The following is a 20,128-nucleotide window of genomic DNA, read 5'->3' as shown; positions in this document are numbered from 1 at the left end:
AAGATAACAAAAATGTTTCTTAAGTATCTAAAGCAAAAGAAGGAGACCAAGGAAATTGTCCCCATAACAGATAAGAAAACTTAAAGTAAGATAAAGAAAAGGTTCAGGCTTTTTAATGTGCATGGCTCTTACATTTTTCACTTGTGAAAAAGTTCAGCTGTTCGGGTTATTTGGAGTGAGCAGCATTTGTGCTGGGAATGAACAGAAATTTCAGCAGAAAGAATCAATGAGTACAATACTGAAAAAAGATGGATACGTTCAAATCAGCAAGTCCTCGTGACATCCATCTTAATGTACTTGAGAAGTTGGTGGGTGTGACGATAGAGACACCTACTTGTAGGAACATTTAGAAAGTCAAGAGAGATATCTGAAACCTGGAAAACATCAAATGTCAAGTATTTCGTGGTATGGGGTAAAGAACATCAGTTCTGGCCCTCAATCCACCACTGACTGACTTACTAGATAATATGGGGATAGTAACAGCCTCCCAGGCTTCTAATAAAGATCAAACAGTTGTGAAAATAAATTGAAAAATATAAAGCACTTTATGAATATGAAGTGTTCTACATCAGTCAAAAACTTTATTATGTCCTAGAGAGAGATACTGGGCAGCATGATGTACAATGGATACAGCACCAGACCTGAAGTTAGGAAGATATGAGTTTAAATCCACTCAGATACTTATTAGCTGTGTGTCTCTGGGCAAGTCACTTAACCCTGCTTGCCTCAGTTTCCTTATCTTAAAATGAGCTGGAGAAAGAACCAGTCCAGTATCTTTGCCAAGCAAATCCAAATGGGGTCATGAAGAAATGGACACAATTGAAACAACTAAACAACAAAAGAAGATATTAGGAAAATCAATCCAGAAAGAACAGATAGCTTTAGAGAACAATCGAGATTTTAAACTAAACTAAGAAGCTGGAATGTCTGCTGGAACGAATCTTATTATTTTGTTCACTTACTCAACAACTTTAGTTTGTCCCATAATAGGACCAAAAAAGAAAGCAATAAATGGTTCAGGATGGCTTTCTTTTTTTTACCCCTTACCTTCTGCCTTAGAATTGGTACTAAGAATTGATTCCAAGGTAGAAGAGCGGTAAGGGTTTGGCAACAGGGGTTAAGTAATTTGTCCAGGGTCACACAGCCAGGAAATGTCTGAGGCCAGATTGGAACCCAGGACTTCCCATCTCCAGGCCTGGCTTTCTCTCCACAGAGCCACCCAGCTGCTCCCAGGATGCTTTTGAGTTTGTCCCACATGTTCACCAACAAAACAGAAAAATGTAGCCTACGTCATATTGTTAAATACCATACAACCAAAGAGTGGCTGCTAATGGGTCAATCTTATTAAAAGGTCTTTGTTGATTTATTTATTTTATTTATTTGGTAATAATAATATAGGCTTCAATTAAGATAATTTTTTTTAAAAAGCAGAGTCTAAAAAGGTATTCATGAAGTTAACCAGTGACACTAAATAGGGCAAAGGTTATTTTGGAATTAAACTAATCCTGATAATTTTAAGCAATGGTCTGTCAAAATTAAAATTCAATAGGGTCAAGGAAGAAAGGAAACAAGCATTCGTTGTGCACCTATTCTGTGCCAAGCACTGTGCCAAGTACTTTACAGATGTCTCATTTGAACCTCACAACAACCCTCGGAGGTAAGTGGTATATTATCTCCACTTTACAGAAATGAGAACTGAGGCTCCAAGAGATTAAATGACTTGTTCAGGGTCACAAAGCTAGTAAATGTCTGAGGTTGATTCAGACCCTTCTGATTCCTGGACCAGGGTTCTAGCCACTGTCCTCCCAAGCTGCCTCCAAGCAAAAGAAAGTATACCAAGGCTAGAGAACATAGGAGGAAGTAAAGCCAGGGGAGAGAGAGAGAATGATCAGAAAGGGCCGTTTCTGCACACAAACCAGGAGAGCCCGTGTGCCAGAGTTGACAAAGCACAGGGTGTAGGAGCTAGACGTTCTGGTGGCTGCTTCCTCGCCATGTCACTGTGACTCTCATTTTTCCTCACTACACAGAGAACGTGAGTAGGAGCAGATAGTGAACAAAGCTAACGGAGGAGCTCTTCGTTCTGACTTTGAAGGTCTCTGCCCTACAGAGGATGTGAACACTTCCAATGGCACTTCATTTGGGGTTCTTGGTTTATTCTCAGACTATAAATAATTTCATTGGGATCCTCAGAGATGTGGATCAGACTCTCATCTTGTCCCATCAAAGGGAACAGATGGGCCTGGTAGAGACAAAAACACCAAAGTCAAGCATAGACGAGGGCAAGAGGGAAGAAAGAAACTATTCCCAGAGAGTGGTCCCTGAGTGATAACGTCTGTGCATCCACAGAGTCTGCCAGGGAACCTCAGCCTCAGAGCCTGTAGCAATAGAGGCACAATGGCAGCAGGGAAGGAATTACTTTAGAAAAAAATCACATGATCCTAGGGATGGCAGCAGAGAGCACAGCGGTAGAAGGAAAAGTTCCTGGACCAAACCTCTTAGACAACACCAATTTCCTAGTCAAAGCAGAATAGTTCCACAACCAAGAGGAATGACAATAGAGAGTTACAATATGGTGGAACAAACTTAGACCTTTCCTTCCATTACCATTTTGAGTTGTGCAGGTGGTACTGGTCCCATAAGAAGGGAGATGACTCTCTAGCAACTTCAGGAACATGTTCCTTCTGGGGAACTCTCAAATCAGTGAAATGGGGATATTCGTTATGCCTAGTTCATAGGGTTGCTATAAAAGAACTAAACAAATATTATACACATTCTGTAAACATAGGGGGAAACAAGAATTAAAATTCAGAAAGAAAATTTAGTTTAAAACATAAGAAAGCTAAGAAATTTGTAATCCTCAGCTCTATATATTTAAAACAATATGATCATAGATTGATTATGCACTTATATCTACTTGGAGGTAGGGGCACCAGATTTAACATCAAATTTCCTTCCTGGGTTCTGTGACTTATTCAAGGTAACATGAGAAGAAACTAGAACTCAAATTTCCAAATGCCTAGATCACCACCCTATCATCAATATATATAACTTTTTTTAAATTTACTTGCCTAGCTCTTCTTCAGAAATTGATGCAGAAAATAATGGGGTTAAACAAAAGAATGATGAAATTATGTTTTTTAGTTAAAAACAGAATAGAAAAGGAACAAGTCCAACCCAATTTCATGGCAACATAGAAGAATTTGTTGAGGAGGGATGGCAAAAATAGGAAGTTATATTATGATGAGTATTTTCTTTGTTAAACAAAAGATAATAAAACATTTGTTCTAAAACTATTCATGGATCATTTTGCATGTTTAAATTACTTAATGTATGTTCTCAGAGATATAAAACAAATAAAGGCTTCCAAATCTGTCATTATTTTGTAAGCAAATCTATTTTTAAAAAATTTTTTGTAGTGCCTATAAGTGTCTTTTTTTAGACAAGAAACCAAACATTTTTCCTTTTAAAGTTTTCCACACTAAATATTGTGAACTTTCTAGATCTAACCAAAGGAGCTATCAGCCATGGATAGTTGCCTCTCAAGTGACAAATGGACTCAGGCAGTCCTATAATCTCTTTTTGGATACTTGGATTCCAATACATATTTAGTATAGTGGAGTATGTAAAGTGTTCGGCATTTTCACACATACTGTTCCTTGTTCTTATTAGAGTATCTATTCTAAATCAACTAGTACATTAACCTAAAAATTACCTGATGTCATTTTTTTCAGGAAACAATTCTTATAAAGTACCACAAACCAGAATAAGAAAATACAGCATTATTCCTAAATTCTGGTGACTATTTTTCTAGAACACAATGCACCACCACCTCACACTCTCCTTCCAAAAACAAGCTGGATAACATCTGCTTGATTTATATACTGTGACTTTTTCCTGGTGTTTTCTATCAACCTTAATTGTGAAAAATGGTGCCATGTTGCCCTCTTGATATTATTTTGGAGATCAGTTAGGTCTTAAAGCCTCCAGATGCATACAGTTCTACACATATCTATGGAATTAGCTCACTAAGGTCTGCTTGGCCATATTTTTAATTGACTCACATGTTCTGTGGGAAAAGAAGAATCATAAAAAGTCTTTGCAATCGCATTCCACTCTTCCCTGGGATCTCTCTTGGGACGTGGCTGGATACTTGAGTTAGTCAAAGTGTCAGCAACTCTGTTAATGCTGGTAGTATCTGATTGACAAAAAGGAAATGGCAACAACTGCATTTTATTCTCTAGACACTCATTTTAGTGACTGAACTTCTGGTTTATCTCTGATCATATGCTTTAAAAAAGTAATCAGATTTCTATTTTATTTTTACTATGAATACTTTACTGTTTTCTTATACTTTGATCTTCTACAATGGCATTTTCATTTAGGAAGACAAGCAGAGAGAAAGATATTCATGACTAGACCTTTCTAAAACTTGCTGATTGCTATCTATTAACATGGTAAAGCTGTATAGTCCATCACAAAAAATGCCAATAAATTCAACTGAAATAAAATTAAGGTGATATCTTCTGAAACAGTATAACATATACAAAATATTATTTTTACTTCTATAGATTATTTCATTGTCTACACAAGCAAACTCTAAAATCTGAGGGTTTTTTTTTTTGAATTCTCACTAATTCAGAGTAACTAGGAAAAAACAGATTGAGTTAGTAGATAGTCACAATTACAGAACATGTTTAAAGATATGTAGTCCCATTAATGTGGAGCACATACAGCAATTAATGAATAGTCTACTAAGACTGACGGGAAGTGAAAAAGCGTTTAAACATATCTCTGGAACTCACAGATCCCAGAAGTACTGAAATAGACAGTGAACAATCCACTGTCCAGAAAAGATCCTTAGGCTTTAATGAATAAGATACTGTGGAAAGGAAAACTTCAATCCCATTTCATTTTCCCTATAAATATTACAATACAAATATTTTATAATTAGCTGATCAATGTGATACCATTAGATAAATGTTTTTTTCACAGCCATTGGAGGTAATTTGAAAACTGATTTTCTAAAATATTTTAAACATTACCCTCTTCACCTATTTACAACTTGATATGAATTATATGAAGAATCTGGTAGAGGTAAAGTTCAGTCCAGCTATTGTCCCAGTTTTCACAAATTTCAAATTTATATTTGAAATATATATTTCAAATTAATATTCCAAATTCATTGTTACTGTTTAGAAATAATCACATTCTGGAAAAGCCAAATATTGGCTTTGTTTTGGCAAAATTTATTTTCTTGTTTCTACTTACTGTTGAGAAGTGTAAAACAATGGGAAAACCATTGTACCGGGGTGGAAGGACCCTAGTACTTGGACTCAAATCCAGGCCACTAAACTTCCTAACTATGTAGATTTGGGAAGTCCCTTTATTTCTGTAGTCTATTACTTCATCTGTGAAATGAGAATAAGTATTCTTGTGCTATCTACCTTATAGGCAATGTTGTGAGGAAAGTGACCTGCAAACTGTAAAGTGCTAGGTAAATGTGAGCTATTATTCTCCCTTATGAAATGTAGATTAAATGTGTAACATGGCTCCAATTGGCACTTTCAGCTTATTGTAATAAGTACGATAAAATATATGACAAATGATCCCCAGAATAATGACATCCTGCCATCCCACTGTCACTTAAACAACTGTGTAAATGAAAATTAGATAGTCTAACTTAGTAGCCATTCCATGCAACACTGTCTCACAAAGACCAATTAGTAACATTAATAATTGCCTAGAACAGTGCCTAGCACATAGTAGGTGTTTAATAAATAGTGGTTAACATGTATTGGTATTAAGGATTATATGCTTATATATAAATTCTGTTGAAGAATTTATGTAATTGAAATAGAAAAACTATTTTTCTTTTCTATTTTACATGGTTTCCTATAGAAGCCCATATCCATTCAGTCTGAAAGCACCACAGAACCGTTTTTAGAATCCATACTCTCTGAACGATCTAAATGCATCTTGCTAAAATGACAAAATTCCCTCAGGAATTGGTGCTGCTATAATCCCTTATGAGATTACTAAGAAAAAAGTAAACAGGATTTATGATTAAGTGAGATTTGAAACTATGGCATAATTATTACAAATACTTATTAAAACACCCATCTTCAAACTATAGTGAACAATTAGCATTTTCATAAGTTATATTTCAAAAGTTCTCATTTTCAAAATTTATAACTTTTTAAAAGGTGTCATTTTAGCATCATCATATGGATCACTGAATGTGAGAGCTGGAAGGGATCTTGGTGGACGTCTGGGCTAACCCGTACACACACTAACGGGATCTCCAGTAGCTCAAATTCAACAAGTGGTTGCCCAGCTTAAAGACCTCCAAGGAAGGGAAATTCTTTTCCTCTTGAGGCTTCCCAGCCTACTCCTGGACAGCTCTCATTATTAGGACATCTTTGCTAACATCAAGTCTAAAGTTGCTTCTTCCGCTCATTGCTTCTGGTTCTGATGAAATTGGGTGCCAGGCATGTGCTAAGCAATTGGGATACAAAGCAAAAGCAGAAACATGCACAGGGTCCCTGCCCACAAGGAGCTCATATTCTGCTGGGAAAGACACCCAGCAAATAACCAGTCAATGCAAGATCTGTACAAAGTGAATGGAAGAGAATGTCTGAGGGAAAGATACTGCAGAGGTGAGGCAAAGGAACAGCCTCCTGTAGAAGGCGAGATCTGAGCTAAGAAGAAAAGAAAGCCAGGAGGTGGAGGTGGAGATGAGAAGGAGAAGCAGTCGAGGCACAGGAGACAGCCCTAAAAAGGCCTGGAGCTTGGAGATGGAGAATGGTGTCGAAGGGAAAACAAGCAGGCCAGGGAGACTGTGGGGCTGCAGACACGAACAGGATAGGTAGAGAGGCTTGAGGCTGTTCAGGTTCTACGTACTGCACAGTGAGCTTATACGTAAAGCGCGAGGACCCTGGGGCAGCCGCAGGGAGCACACAGGAAGACCCCATCATCTCTCCTCTAGACTACTTCTGGCAGGTTTTCCTCCTCAAGTCTCTCCCTTCCTTTCTATCGTCCCCCACGATACTCCATCTTCTATCCAGCTGCCCAGGAGTTATCTTCCTAAAGGGACAGGGCAATTCCTGTCTGGCTTTGCAATCTTTCCTTTCTCCAGGGAGTCATCTGGAAGTTCATGGTATGGCCGCTGCTTCCCTGTAGAGTCTGGCATCTTATCTGGACAGGTTAATCACTGCAGGGCTAAGCCAGGCAGGCCCTTGGCCACCAAGCTGCTGTCCGACTGGACAAAGCAGATCTCTTACCACTTGGCTGGTAGAAACATCCTGAATCTTCTGCTCAAGAAGAAGCTCTGAGAGCTCAGCCACCCCAGCAGGCAGTGGACGAGGCCCAGGCTCTCCCTTGGGTGCCAGCTCCTTCAGGCTGGGCCACTTTCTTGGCTTAGGTGATCACTTGGGACTCAGTAAGCTAACACTTCCCAGACTCCTTCCAGGGCATTTTGTAGATGAGAGACAAAAGTAGGAATGCAGTCATTTGAACTTGAATGCAAGTTCGTTGAATCACTGGCCTCTTCATAGATTTATAATAAGGCAAGTCTTTCCATCCTTTGCTACCTTTAGCCTTGCTATGAGCACTAATTCATATGTAACTATAAAGAAAGATTACATTTAGTAGAGTTCTCATCTTTCTCACAAATTTGTACCATATGTTTAACAGACTTATTGGAGCAGCTAGGTGGCTCAGTGGATAGAGAGCTGGGCCTGGAGACTGGAGATTCTGGGTTCAAATCTGGCCTCACACTTCCTAGCTCTGTGACCCTGGACAAGTCACAACCCCAGATGCCTAGGCCTTACTGCTTTTCTGCCTTAAAACTAATACTTAATATTGATTTTAAGATAGAAAGTAAGGATTTTTTAAAACAAATTATTGATATCTTTTGTTTTTATATCACCTACATTTCCCAATGTATCTCTCTGTTCCCATCCCAGAATGCCATCTCTTATAACAAAGAATTAGAAAAAGAAGGGATAAAAACAGTTTAACAAAACTATACATGATGTCAAAGAAGTTTTCCACTATGCACAGCCTTCCACACTCATGGTTCCCTGCACCCTTACCTCTGCAAAAAAAAAAAGGGTGAAGAACACACATATATTTCAATAAAGGACTTTGGCTCTGCTGGTCCTATTTTTAAACCTTTTTTTTTTAAAGGATACATTAATTATAATTTACATCATGTTCATTGTTTTTTTAGCAATAAATTATTTATTAAAATGTACAAAAGTCAATTTTATTCCTATTACATACTAACTCATGGTGTTGGTCCAGGTTTGCTGGTAAAAGAAAAAGATGTTTTAATGTATACATAAATTCGTCTACCTTTACCCAACATATGAACTATGAAGCTAAAGGGAAGATATCCAAGTTTCATAAGTTAATTGAAATTTGATCTTTCTTAGGAAAAGCAGACTAGAAGATTTGAAACATAACCATAATTTTAAGACAAGTTATTTTTCCTCTTACCCATTCTTATTTCCCGCATGACAGCATCCAGGCCAAGATTTTGACATAGTGTCTTTGAAGGAATCTTTTTGTTTTCTGATGAACCCACTAGTCTCTCTTCTAGCAACAGAGGCACCTTGGAAGCTAAAGTGTTCATTGTTTGACTTTCAACTTGATTTACTTTTGACCAAGGACGAGGGTCTAAAAAATTTAAGTATACTGGCATTTTCTCAGTTTCTTTATCTGAAGTTGAAAGATCAAAGGCTGACCTTCCACTTCTGTTTACTAAATCTCCAGATGGCTTTATGTGAAACGAGCAGGATTCTTCCAGCTGTCCTTCAATATATTTTCTTTCTGAAACTGTGTTGTTTAATGACTGTGTTTTCTCTCTCATATCGTTTAACAATGTATGATGCTGCTTTGCTTTCACATTACTAACCAGGGAGAGATCGTTTTGGGCTATGAAATTGTCCTTGGCTTCACTTGTTTGATTATCATTAATTTGACTCTCTTTGCTGGAAAGTCTTGCTGTACCTGTAGTAGTTTTCCTGATAGGAGGCTTTTGAACAGTAGGCTCTATATCTTTGGCCTGTGAAACATGTATATTCTGAGAGTTAACTTGTAAAGGGCCAACTGTCACATTTTCATCACCATCTACTTGCTTGGGACTATCCTGTTTAGGTTGATGGCTCTGTATTTCATTCAAGTTTTCCCAACCAAATACTTCCTTTGGACTCGGGATAGCTTTTCCTGAAATGGGCATCATATTAAAGGATTTTTTTGGACTCTCAAAATATGCCTTTCTATTGTCATTTAAAGCAGCTTGTGAAATTGTTTTATTGATTATTGTACCACAGGTACTATTTAAGTCCATTTTCCCCAAAGTACTACATGTCCCTTGACCATAAGAATAAGTTTGCTTACATTGTGGCTCATCATCCTCTCTTTTATATAATTGATATATTTGATTTGATTTACATTCCTTATAATCTGAGACAGAATAACTGGAATCCATTGAGCTATCTTTAGGACACTCAATAGAATTATTTTTTGCAGTTGTAAAAGGATTCAATTCAGCTTCTTTGGGGGCATTCTTTGGCATTTCTTCATTTATAGAATTTTCTTCTGTGCTGAGACTCATTCTGGATTCTTGTTTGGATGTTTCACTACCCAAAACATCTTCACCACACTGTACATCATTCACGTCATAATTGTTATCAAGAATCTTTTCCTGGACAAATTTGCTGTGATCTGTTTCTGAAGCTTCATCTGCCCTATGGAGAGTGAACTCTTGAGTTCTGTCTTGAAGAATCCTTCCTGTTTCTACTGGTATTTCTGTCATGGAATAAAGATTATTCAGAGTCTGAAATTCTATACAGCCAAGACCTCTTTCCAAGTACATTTTGTCTTTTGTTTGTGTAGCTTCTGAGTTTCTCAAGTCAGCAGTGCATACCCGCCAGGTTTGCCCTTGATGCAGTAAATCTTTATCTGGACTGAAAGCTTTGCTTTGGGAAGTTTTAACTAGTTTTTCTTCAGGAAGTTTTTCAGCTTTTCTTTCTTTAGAAGGATCAATTTCTTTTTTTTCATTATTTTCAAAAAACTGTAATTCTGTCACAAAGAGAATATGCAAAAAAGAAATCAATACCATAATTCCAATGTTTATTTTTAGTGTCAAATTTCATTTTAGACTTAATTTCACTAATTAGCCAAACTCAAACAAATGTAATTATATCACTGCCATCTAAATACAAAATGGTTTTTAATTTATCAACATTGTCTAAGTAGAGAATGGCAGTTTTGTCATCTGCAAAATAGGGACAATAATACCTAGAGGAAATGCCTCCCAGTTTAGTCATGAAGTTTTAACAGGCTAACATAAGAAAAATGTTTTGCAAATTTTAAGACACCATATAAAATAACAGTTATTACAATGTGATTTCTGTGGGTCTCATTTTCCCCAAACATGAAATGTAGGGGTTGGACTAAATGATCTCTTAAGTTCCTTCCACCTCTAAATCTATCTATAACCCATATAAAAAGTATAATTAATAGACTAAAATAAAACCTGAAAAGAACAAGGTAAAGATATTTAATGCTAGTCAAGCTGACTTAGAATATAACTGCAAAGATAGTTTTGGGGAAGAAAAATAATCATATGTGACAAAGGGATAACTAAATTTTTCAATTATATGTAAGATTTTGATTTCTTTAGACTACTATTTCTATTCATATGTACAGTTTTATTCCAAACATTAACTGCTTACTAAAAAACTCATTCATTTGATCAGATTTTACTCTAATCTCCAGTGTTTATCCAGGTTTTTCAAAGCTGGGGCTGTGCATAATTCAGAGTTCTTAAATGCTTTCTTAAGATCAGAAATCTTTCCATCTGTTTATCTATTTCTCTCTCTCTCTCTCTTTTACTACTCTAATCTTTCAAATATGAATAACGATTTTATCATACAAAACTAGTTGACTTGCACATTTTGAGAAAAAATCTAAACTCAGAGGAATCACTGTTAAATCTGCCCATTTTTGCTAACTAACCACAGATTACAAATTATTAATCTTGGATTTACCATTTAGGAAAACTTCAGTTTCTAAAGGTGTTCTTGTTGTTGTTGTTCTTGTTGTTGTTGGTGGTGGTGGTGGTGGTGGTGGTGGTGGTGGTGGTGGTGGTGGTGTGTGTATGTGTGTGTGTGTGTGTGTGTGTGTGTGTGTGTGTTTAGTTCCTCTAATTGAACTCCTTTTGCCTTCTACAACTCTTTGCTCTAAGAACTTAGGCTAAATGAAGTAATCCCATCAACCACAAAACCTATGAGTTTTTACTTCAAAATATTTCTCACATATATCTCCTTCTCCTTCTTCTTTCATTACTTTTACCAGTAGCACTTACCACTATTACTGCTGCTCGATTTCAGCTCCTCATCATTTTATACCTATATTGTAAAGCTCTAATAACTGTTTTCCTCAACTCTTATTTCTTTCTTCCACAACCCATGCTGCAAAACACTGCCATATTGGTCTTTATATAACATTATTTTAATTAAATCATTACTACTCAAAAATCTTCAGTGGCTCCCAACTAGCTACATAATAATGTGTGAATTGCTCAACTTGATCTTCTACAATTTGGCCCAAATATATCTTCATAGCATGACCTTTTGCTACTCCCCTACATAAATGCTCTTATCCAACCAAACTAGTTTAAGCAATAAACTTCCAAAGCATACTACCTACTTTCCAACCTTTATGTCTTTGTTCATACTATTTCCCTATTTAATAAGGTCTTTGGTCATCCTTGCCAACATTTAAATCTCATCCATCAAAGTCCAGCTCATATTCTCTCTACTTTATGACACCTTCTTTGATTATCCCTGTCTAAAATAAGGGGGTTCCTTCCTCTGAACTTCTATATAGTATTTATTCTCTAAACAACTCATTTGGCCTTGTATTGTTGATTATCTGCCCTGTATCTTTTAGTTAAAATGTTTTATATTCCCCCATTAGATTATGAGAGCTTTGAAGGGAGGAAGTTATTTTATATTCCTTATCTCCCAAAAAGTAAAGGAATGATCTCAACATGTAAATATTAAATTGTTAATGTAATAATGTTACCTTCTGAATCTCTCTCTTGGCCTTGGTTATCTTTTCCTTCTTGTCTGTATTCAGTATTTGAACAAAAATTCATGGTATTTACTGTAGTTGTTTCTTGCTGAAGATGATGCCATTTTTGTATGGTTGGGATTTCTATTGATTCAGATTTTTTTTGCTCTGTTGAAATGTCATTTTCTTTTTCCATTGCTTCCCTGCCATTCTGATATAAAATGGGGAAAATGATTTGAAATTTTAAAAGAATTATAAAACATATATTTATTTGACTATCAGAGTAGATTTAACTGAACAAAATGAGCCTTCAAGTCAGCAGTACACATTTGTCTGTCTTTCCAAGGACAAATGATTTTGACAAAATTTTGACACTAATATGGGGTACAGGAGCCATTCTTTTCTTTTGTAGACCTGTTTATCATCCTAAACTAAAAGAATGGTCAATAAAATATTCAAGTGGGTATATTATGGGTTAAGGAGTAGGCAAGTTCATTAAATTGTATTGTTTGAATATTAATATCTTAGGAAAAAAATTTATATTTGCCACTTCTCAAAGGATGTAATAGTTTCCCAATTACTTGCAAGTCTACATTTCTTTCTATATGCAAACAGACATTCATGCTTGAATTACTTACAATCAGCCACTTTCAAGTTCTGTGATCTTTATGAATGATAATGCTCTGGCAATAATCATAACTTAAAAAGCAAATACTACAAAATGCCCAACTTTATAAAAATTATGCAAAACTGGCATAAAACAAAGTATGAGTAATCATTTACATTACAAAAGAATTCACATTATTAAAAAATTACAAGAATCACAAGCTTTGAGAACTGAAAGACCTAAAGTTCATCGAATCAAAACTCAAACCTCTATAGGAATCCCCTTTATAACATGCACAGGTGTTCAAAAAAAACTTCTACCAAGGGCAACCTGCCTCCCACAAAGATGGCATATTCCACTTTTAGATGACTCCAATTGTAAGGAAGTTTTTCTTTAGGCCAAAATCTCCCTCTTTACAACTTCCATCTTAAACCCCAAGTTTTCTTCCCTGAGACTTACCAAAACCAATCCAATCCCTCTTCCAAAACTCTTCACAGTTTTTCAAATACATGAAGACAACCATCCCCCCCCCCCCCCCCCCAGTCTCAGAGTCTTCTCAAGGCTGAGAAACCTTTCAATTGATATGAACATACAGCACGGTTTTGAGAAACTTCATCATACTGGTTTCCCTTTCTGGATAGTCTCCAGCTTGCCAACAATCTTCGTAAAATGTGGCTCCCCAAACCAAGTACAATGTTCTAGATTCCAAATGAGGGTATAGTGGAAGGATCCCCCTTGATCTAGATATTATAACTCTCTTAATTCAGCCCACGATCATAATGGTTTCCTTGGCTGACGTTATACACTCTTGGCACATTGATCTTTCCAACCCTTATATACCCTAGATCTTTTTCATATAACACTACTAACTTCTCCCATCATATCAAGTTGATTTTTTGAACCCCAGTAAGGAATTTTACATCTTAATTAACTTCATATTACCAGATTTGCCTCACTGTTTTAATCCATAGAAAGCTTTGTGGATCTTGACTGCTGTCCAGTGCATTTACTTACCTTTGTGTTATCTGAAAAACTGCTATGCGTGGATGGCCCTGATTCCTTATTCTCCCTCCACATAACCAATCATTTATCTCCATAAGATCTTTCATAGTTTAGGATCTTGTTTACTCTCCCCTAGACCCTTACAATAGTCTTTTTTTTTTAACCCTTACTTTCCATCTTAGAATCAATACTGTGAATTGGTTCCAAGGCAGAAGAGTGGTAAGAAGTAGGCAATGGGGATTAAGTGACTTGCCCAGGGTCACACAGTTGGGAAGTGTCTGAGGCCAGATTTGCATCTAGGACCTCCCATCTCAACCTGGTTCTCAATCCACTGAACTATCCAGCTGCCCTTCTACAATAGTCTTTTAATTGATCCTTCTGCCAAGTGTCTCTCCTATCCCATTCCATTCTCCCTGCAACTGCCAAAGACACTTTTCCAAAGTATAATTTTAACCATGCCATTTCTCTACTCATCAAATTCCCGTGATTCCCTACTACCTTGAGGATTAAATATAAACTCTGGTGTTAGACATGTAAAGCCTCACACAGATTGGCTCCAATCTATTCTCAATATCCAATACAACCTCGGTTTTCATTAGTTTTTATCACATGCCCTACCATCCAGACAAACTGCACCTCTTAGTCTTCCTCATGCAAGACACACAACATGCCACCCACCTTATACAAGCTATGCAACCTGTATCTAGAACATACTCCCTCTTCATTTCCACTTCTTAGAAATCTGTTATTTCCTCAAAGCTCATCTCAAATAGCATTTCCTACATCATGAGACTTTTCCTGATCTCTTCACCAAATTAACTTAAATTTATTTTGCATATACTTATATGTGCTCATGTTCTTTATATAGACAGACCTGCTTCATTTATGTCTTTGTATTGCCAATGCCTGGAACACACAAGAAACTCAATAAATGCTTGTTGATTAATCTATGTTTATTATTAAAATAATGAATTTTATTTATTAAAATAAATGGCAACCCAAAAAAAGGGGGGGAAGAATCTTACTGTTTTCATGCGTCATGGGAGTTATAGAAGACAAAATATGAAATAAAGAATTGTAGAATTGCTAACTTAAATTTATTATCAATCCTTATGTAACTAAATGTCACATTATAGACTCATTTTGATCTTTTTCTAGAGTCCAAGTACTTCTAGATTGGGTTATTTAGTGCTCTGGTCCCCAAAATTACAGAGCAGTTACAATATGAATGTTTACCACACTGGTTTATGGTCTTCTCTTTGTTCTATCTGGCCTGCTCTATGCATTCTTAATTTTGTCTTTTAAAAGCCTTGTGGTTGCTTGTTTTATCAGCCGTTAGTGTCAGTTTTACTTGACAAACTTCTATATAGTGGCAGTAGTTGAAGATACACCTCTTCCTTCATCCATCATCACCCACCATTTCTGTATCATTTAATAGCTCCAACCAGCTTTTTTTTCCTACACTACTATTCTTCCATCTTGATCAAATCACAGTAGAAACAAAATCAACAGATTGTATAATTATATCTACTAAAGATCCCATGATCCCTGCTTTCTAATTGGAATACAGTAACATTGTTTTATAGTTTACTAACATAGGTAAGTATGAATTGCTTTTACTTACTTATTATTCTTATAGATTCCCCATCCCCAAAGGTTATTTACTATTAAATTGAATTTGCTTAACTAGATTGAATTTTAGAATCCCTCCCTGCTATGTTCCTAGCACTGACTTGTACATAGTAGTAGATATTTGTAAGCATTAAATTAATAATTTATACATCAAATGGGCCGTGTTTGTTGGACGAATAAGTGAATACTTCCAAAAATTTCATGACTGATTATTACTTTCCCTTAAGGGAATAAACTGGTTCTTTTCTTGAACTGAACATATTTTGAAAGGGCAAAGCAGTTCTTAAATAACTATAATGATTTTCTTATATTTTTAAAACTCATGGAAAAATAGTGATATCAAATTCCTTGAGTTTTTAAAAAACAATTAACTTCAAATAAAAACAAAGGCAAATGTTAGCAATTTCATTAATACTTAGTAATTATGCATTTATGAGATGTTTTAGAATTTCATTCAACTTTTCAGTAGCAATAAATCAAATTAAACAAAGGAGGGACAGAAATTTTATGATTGAATATGAATTGAGGATTCTTAAATTATTTTTTAAAATTTGCTAAAATCCATCAAAAATTATAGATTTATCAAAACCCCACTAGCAGAAGAACAGCTACTGCCCTAATTACTTTAGATATTTGTATTCCATCAGAATAAAATATGAAAGCGATATAAGGATGTAAGCACACATTTTTAAAAGTTATAAAATATAAAATATGTATAAAGTAGGGGAACATCTTCAATTACAGTTTGAATTTTTGCACTAAAATGCCTTAGTTTTACCTGAAGCTTACTGTCTTGCTCAAAAAACACCTTCTTCTGAGAAGATAATTCATTATAGCTTTCTTGTAATTTAAGATGAGCTTCTTTAATTGACATCAACTCATTTTTAATCTCATCTATTTCTTCATTGAGTTTTTTCTCCTATAATAAAGTCATGACAAATAAGGCAATTAACATTTTATCTGAAAATAAAAACAATATCTACTGTGCATGACCATTTAAATTATTAATAACACCTGATATTTTAGAAAATGAACAAAAACAACCTCTGAGTAAAAAGAGTATTTGTAAAAAATGAAATGAAAAAATAAAAAAATGAAAATGAAAAAAGTATAAAAGGCTATATGTACACACATTACTCCACTCATTTCTAAAAGCTGGCAGCAATGCTTATTTCCAATTGCATTTGAATTAATTTAACCTATCAAGCAAGTTGGAAAGTGCTGTGTGTTTAATGGAAGTTCAAATGAATCTAGCAACTATATGCAACATTTGTTTACACTGGTCATGAAAATTCATAAAATTCTTTCTTGTGAGAACTTCAGTTCTACAAGTAAAATCCTACCCACAGGAAGTCCCTGCTGGCAAAAAAGCCTGAAATAATTTAATGTTAACATCTCTCCCCCTGTCAGTAATGAGCATTTCCTCTGGGCTATACATAGCATTTTGCTTTGCAACTCTAATCATCATGTAATGTATATTAGTTATCTGTGTATATAGCTTATCCTCCTTTTAGACTATAAACTCCATGAGGGCAGACTACGAGACTAAAACTTTTATTTTGCAGCACACACAGTACAGTGTTCTTCACTCTAAAGGCATTGATAAGTTTGTCATTTAAATCTACATTTTATTCTTTCTTGTCCTCTCTTGTCTATCCCTCTCTCACCCCCCGCCATTTCTCTCTCTCAATTTTTAATTTAGTACAGGAGTCATAGACTCAGGTGAAAAAAATCTTAAAGACTGTATTTGGCCTCACTGTACAAGTAAGAGAACTGTTTCTCTTTTGGCTTTCTATCTGTATGACTTAAAATCCCGAGTCCCTAGTCATATATCTAGCCACAATATAAATTGCTATGCAAAGAACTATTCTTTCAAATGTTCAAAAACATTCAATATCATTCAGCCTTTTTAAATAGAATTTGATTTAATTATTTTGCCAAGTGACCATTTGAGAAAAAAGTAGAATTAGTGGTATAATCAATGACATGCAGCATGACTTTATGCTCCTCTGATATATTTTCTAAAACATTTTCTCTGCTTCTTTATAGTTTTTTAAAGCATTCCTACATTCTCAGTGCCCTGAACTGCCATTTTCTTAGGGTTAGTGAAAAACTACATGTGGGTCAATTATTCACTTATAGCCATGAATAAGCTTTGCCTTACTAAGCTATTTTCTCTTTAGTACTAAAATGCGGTGGGAGTGGGCTTGATTGTTGTAGAGGCTAGAAACTATGTGGTAAAACAGATTTTTTACAATTTAATGTAGGGTACTACTAGAAGATCTGAATGTTCATTTTTTTTAAAAGTCAGTTTATATTTTTATATAGGTGGCATGTTTAACACTACATTCCCCCTTTCTATTATAACTTCCTTTATTCTGTACCATGGTCTCTTAGTTAATATTATTTTCTGTTTATTTCTCTCATTGTGTATCAACTACAATCAATAGAAATGGAAATAAGTATGTATGTTTCCTTAATGTTAAGTAATACTACTATTTTTAAATGTATTTAGAAAAGACTAACAATGTGACTTACAAAAAAGGGATAAACCAATCATGTATTCTAATGCAATAGTTAATTAGCAAATAATATCCTTTAAACTAATTATAATCACATCAAATTATTACTGGAAACTTCACATCATATGATGAGAATCATATTAACAACAGCTGAATTGAAAACTATGGGTACCAAATTCTAAAAATATTTGTCAAGCTCCACTATATGCAATGAATATACTATGCACTGGGAAATGTAGAGATCAATAAGAAGTGGTTTCTCTCCTAAAATAGACCAAATACAAAAAAAGAAAAAAGAAAAAAGAATTAGGAAAAATACTGTCAAGTTGGTATGCAGATACAATGAAAAAAACAAGAAAAAAGATTCTACACTCATGACTATAACACTAATAGTTTGAAATAAAGTCTATTTATTTTACAAATATATATCTACCACATGCTTAGAGGAAGTGGTTTTTATTATATTAATCCTTAATAAAGAGAACAATTTAAATAGATATTTAAAAAGTAAAGCTAATTTTGGGGTCTACCGATCTTCACAATGAACCTTCATATTTTACAACCTTAATTTACAAGGCTTTACACCATTATTTTATTATGTACTTCCATGAAATTAAAATAAAGAGCAAAAATCCTGAGATGCAGTTTAGGAAAATGGCAAAGGCTTATGATAAGATGGTAAAACATATAAAGTTCAGATACCATGTTCACACTCTAAACATAGCAATCCATCATACACTGCCTCATAGCTAAGGAAGAACTGAATGGCTTGGCTGCCAATAGAGCATCTGCTAGCTATTAAAACTCTATACTACAATATCCACCAGCCAGTGGTTTAATGGGAAAGGGAAAGAGACTTCTGCCTCCTGCATCATGGAAGGCCATACAAACGTAAATGTACATATATGTGTATGTAAATGCTGAACTCTCAGCTTTTCAAATTCAACTAAATGTAATTTTAATTTAGTCATTGAAAGCATTTCTGAAACAAAATATGTCCAAGAACAAACAGTGTCTGATTTGGTCCTATGTTATTTTTTGCAACATAAGTAATTATTAGTTATTTAAAATGTTTATAACTATTTCAAAATCCGTTTAGTACTCTAATACTTAATTTAATAAACCTACATGTTTTTCCCAAGTTCCTCGTGCTTCCTCATGCTTATTTTGAAGATTAAGGAACTTTTCTTCATTTTCTTTTACCTTCTCCCTTTGCAGCTCATTATCTCTTTCAAGGGTCTGCAATAAAATTAATTATCCAAAAAATAATCAATACCACATTAATGAATTTTGATGAGTTTTATGTTGCTTGGACCTTTGCTTCTAACATGCTGAAAGGGCCATCCAGAGCAGTGATAATGTGCCATCTCAACAATCATTTTCATAAATTAACAGAAAGCTGCTTATAGTTTAGCTAACAGGAAACAGGGGGAGGTTATAGAAAAGAAATGGCTATAAAAGGGTATAAAAACATTGCCATTATTCAGTTTCACTGCATAAGTTTTAATGTGCTGAAAAAGTATTATAAAGTCCAGAGCTGAGAAATATGAAATGTAGCATACTCCAAACTAACTGTCCTAAAATTAAAATTTTTAACTATCCCATAACATTTTCTCATATTCAAATGACCAAAAATCCCTTTTGACATAATTATAATTTCTCAATTTCAAACTTATTGGTGTTTCATAGAAGTCTAAAATTTTTATCATGTATATTTAACCTATTTTGATTCATGAAAGAAAATCATACAAAAAGGCACTAAAAATTAAAATATGCAGCCAAGGTTTCTAAAGCTATGAAACCAGTGCTGCCAATAACAGTAAGATTTCTTTGATGTTTGCTTTACTGCCATATTTATCAAGTTAGCTTCTATAAATTAGAAACAAGAATTTCTTCCCATGTCCCAGGTATGTTTGGAATGTCGAAACTGTGACGCACTTTAGTCAAATAAAGACAAAAGGATCATGGCTATAATAACCTGACATGAAACTCTTCAGGTCCATGAGGTACTCCATAAACATTTACTAGCTAACAATCTGAACAACTGGATACTTTAATTTCTTTTCACTGCATCTTTTTCAGGAGAATGTCCAATATGTATTTTTATCCAACAATGTGTTTTATTCTTCATTTCTAGGTATAAATAATAATGGAAAATTTCTTGATCTATTTAACAATGATTTTAACAGGTGTATAATCACACCCTCACAATTACTTTACAATATGAAGGCAATATACTGTACTTTCGAAGATAGTGGGTACATCATTATACATATGAAAA

At 34.8% G+C, this 20,128-nt stretch overlaps 1 protein-coding gene across 3 annotated transcripts in view; it reads right to left on the bottom strand.

The window, feature by feature from the left end:
- The window catches only part of CCDC73 (coiled-coil domain containing 73), a 182,688-nt gene that overhangs the window by 6,119 nt on the left and 156,441 nt on the right, over positions 1 to 20,128 (bottom strand). For 2 of the 3 annotated variants that reach the window (XM_056801974.1, XM_007497222.3), the window contains exons 13-17: positions 18,976 to 19,086; positions 16,104 to 16,244; positions 12,097 to 12,295; positions 8,500 to 10,086; positions 4,062 to 4,195 (exon numbers count right to left, since the gene is read on the bottom strand). In XM_056801974.1, coding sequence (XP_056657952.1) covers positions 4,062 to 4,195; positions 8,500 to 10,086; positions 12,097 to 12,295; positions 16,104 to 16,244; positions 18,976 to 19,086 — 2,172 coding nt within the window. The remainder of the gene's footprint in view (positions 1 to 4,061; positions 4,196 to 8,499; positions 10,087 to 12,096; positions 12,296 to 16,103; positions 16,245 to 18,975; positions 19,087 to 20,128) is intronic. The other variant, XM_007497225.3, reaches the window with a different exon arrangement.

This window comes from Monodelphis domestica, chromosome 6 (assembly GCF_027887165.1).
Source record: "Monodelphis domestica isolate mMonDom1 chromosome 6, mMonDom1.pri, whole genome shotgun sequence".
Taxonomy (NCBI): Eukaryota; Metazoa; Chordata; class Mammalia; order Didelphimorphia; family Didelphidae; genus Monodelphis; species Monodelphis domestica.
This window is presented reverse-complemented; position numbering and strand designations above follow the sequence as displayed.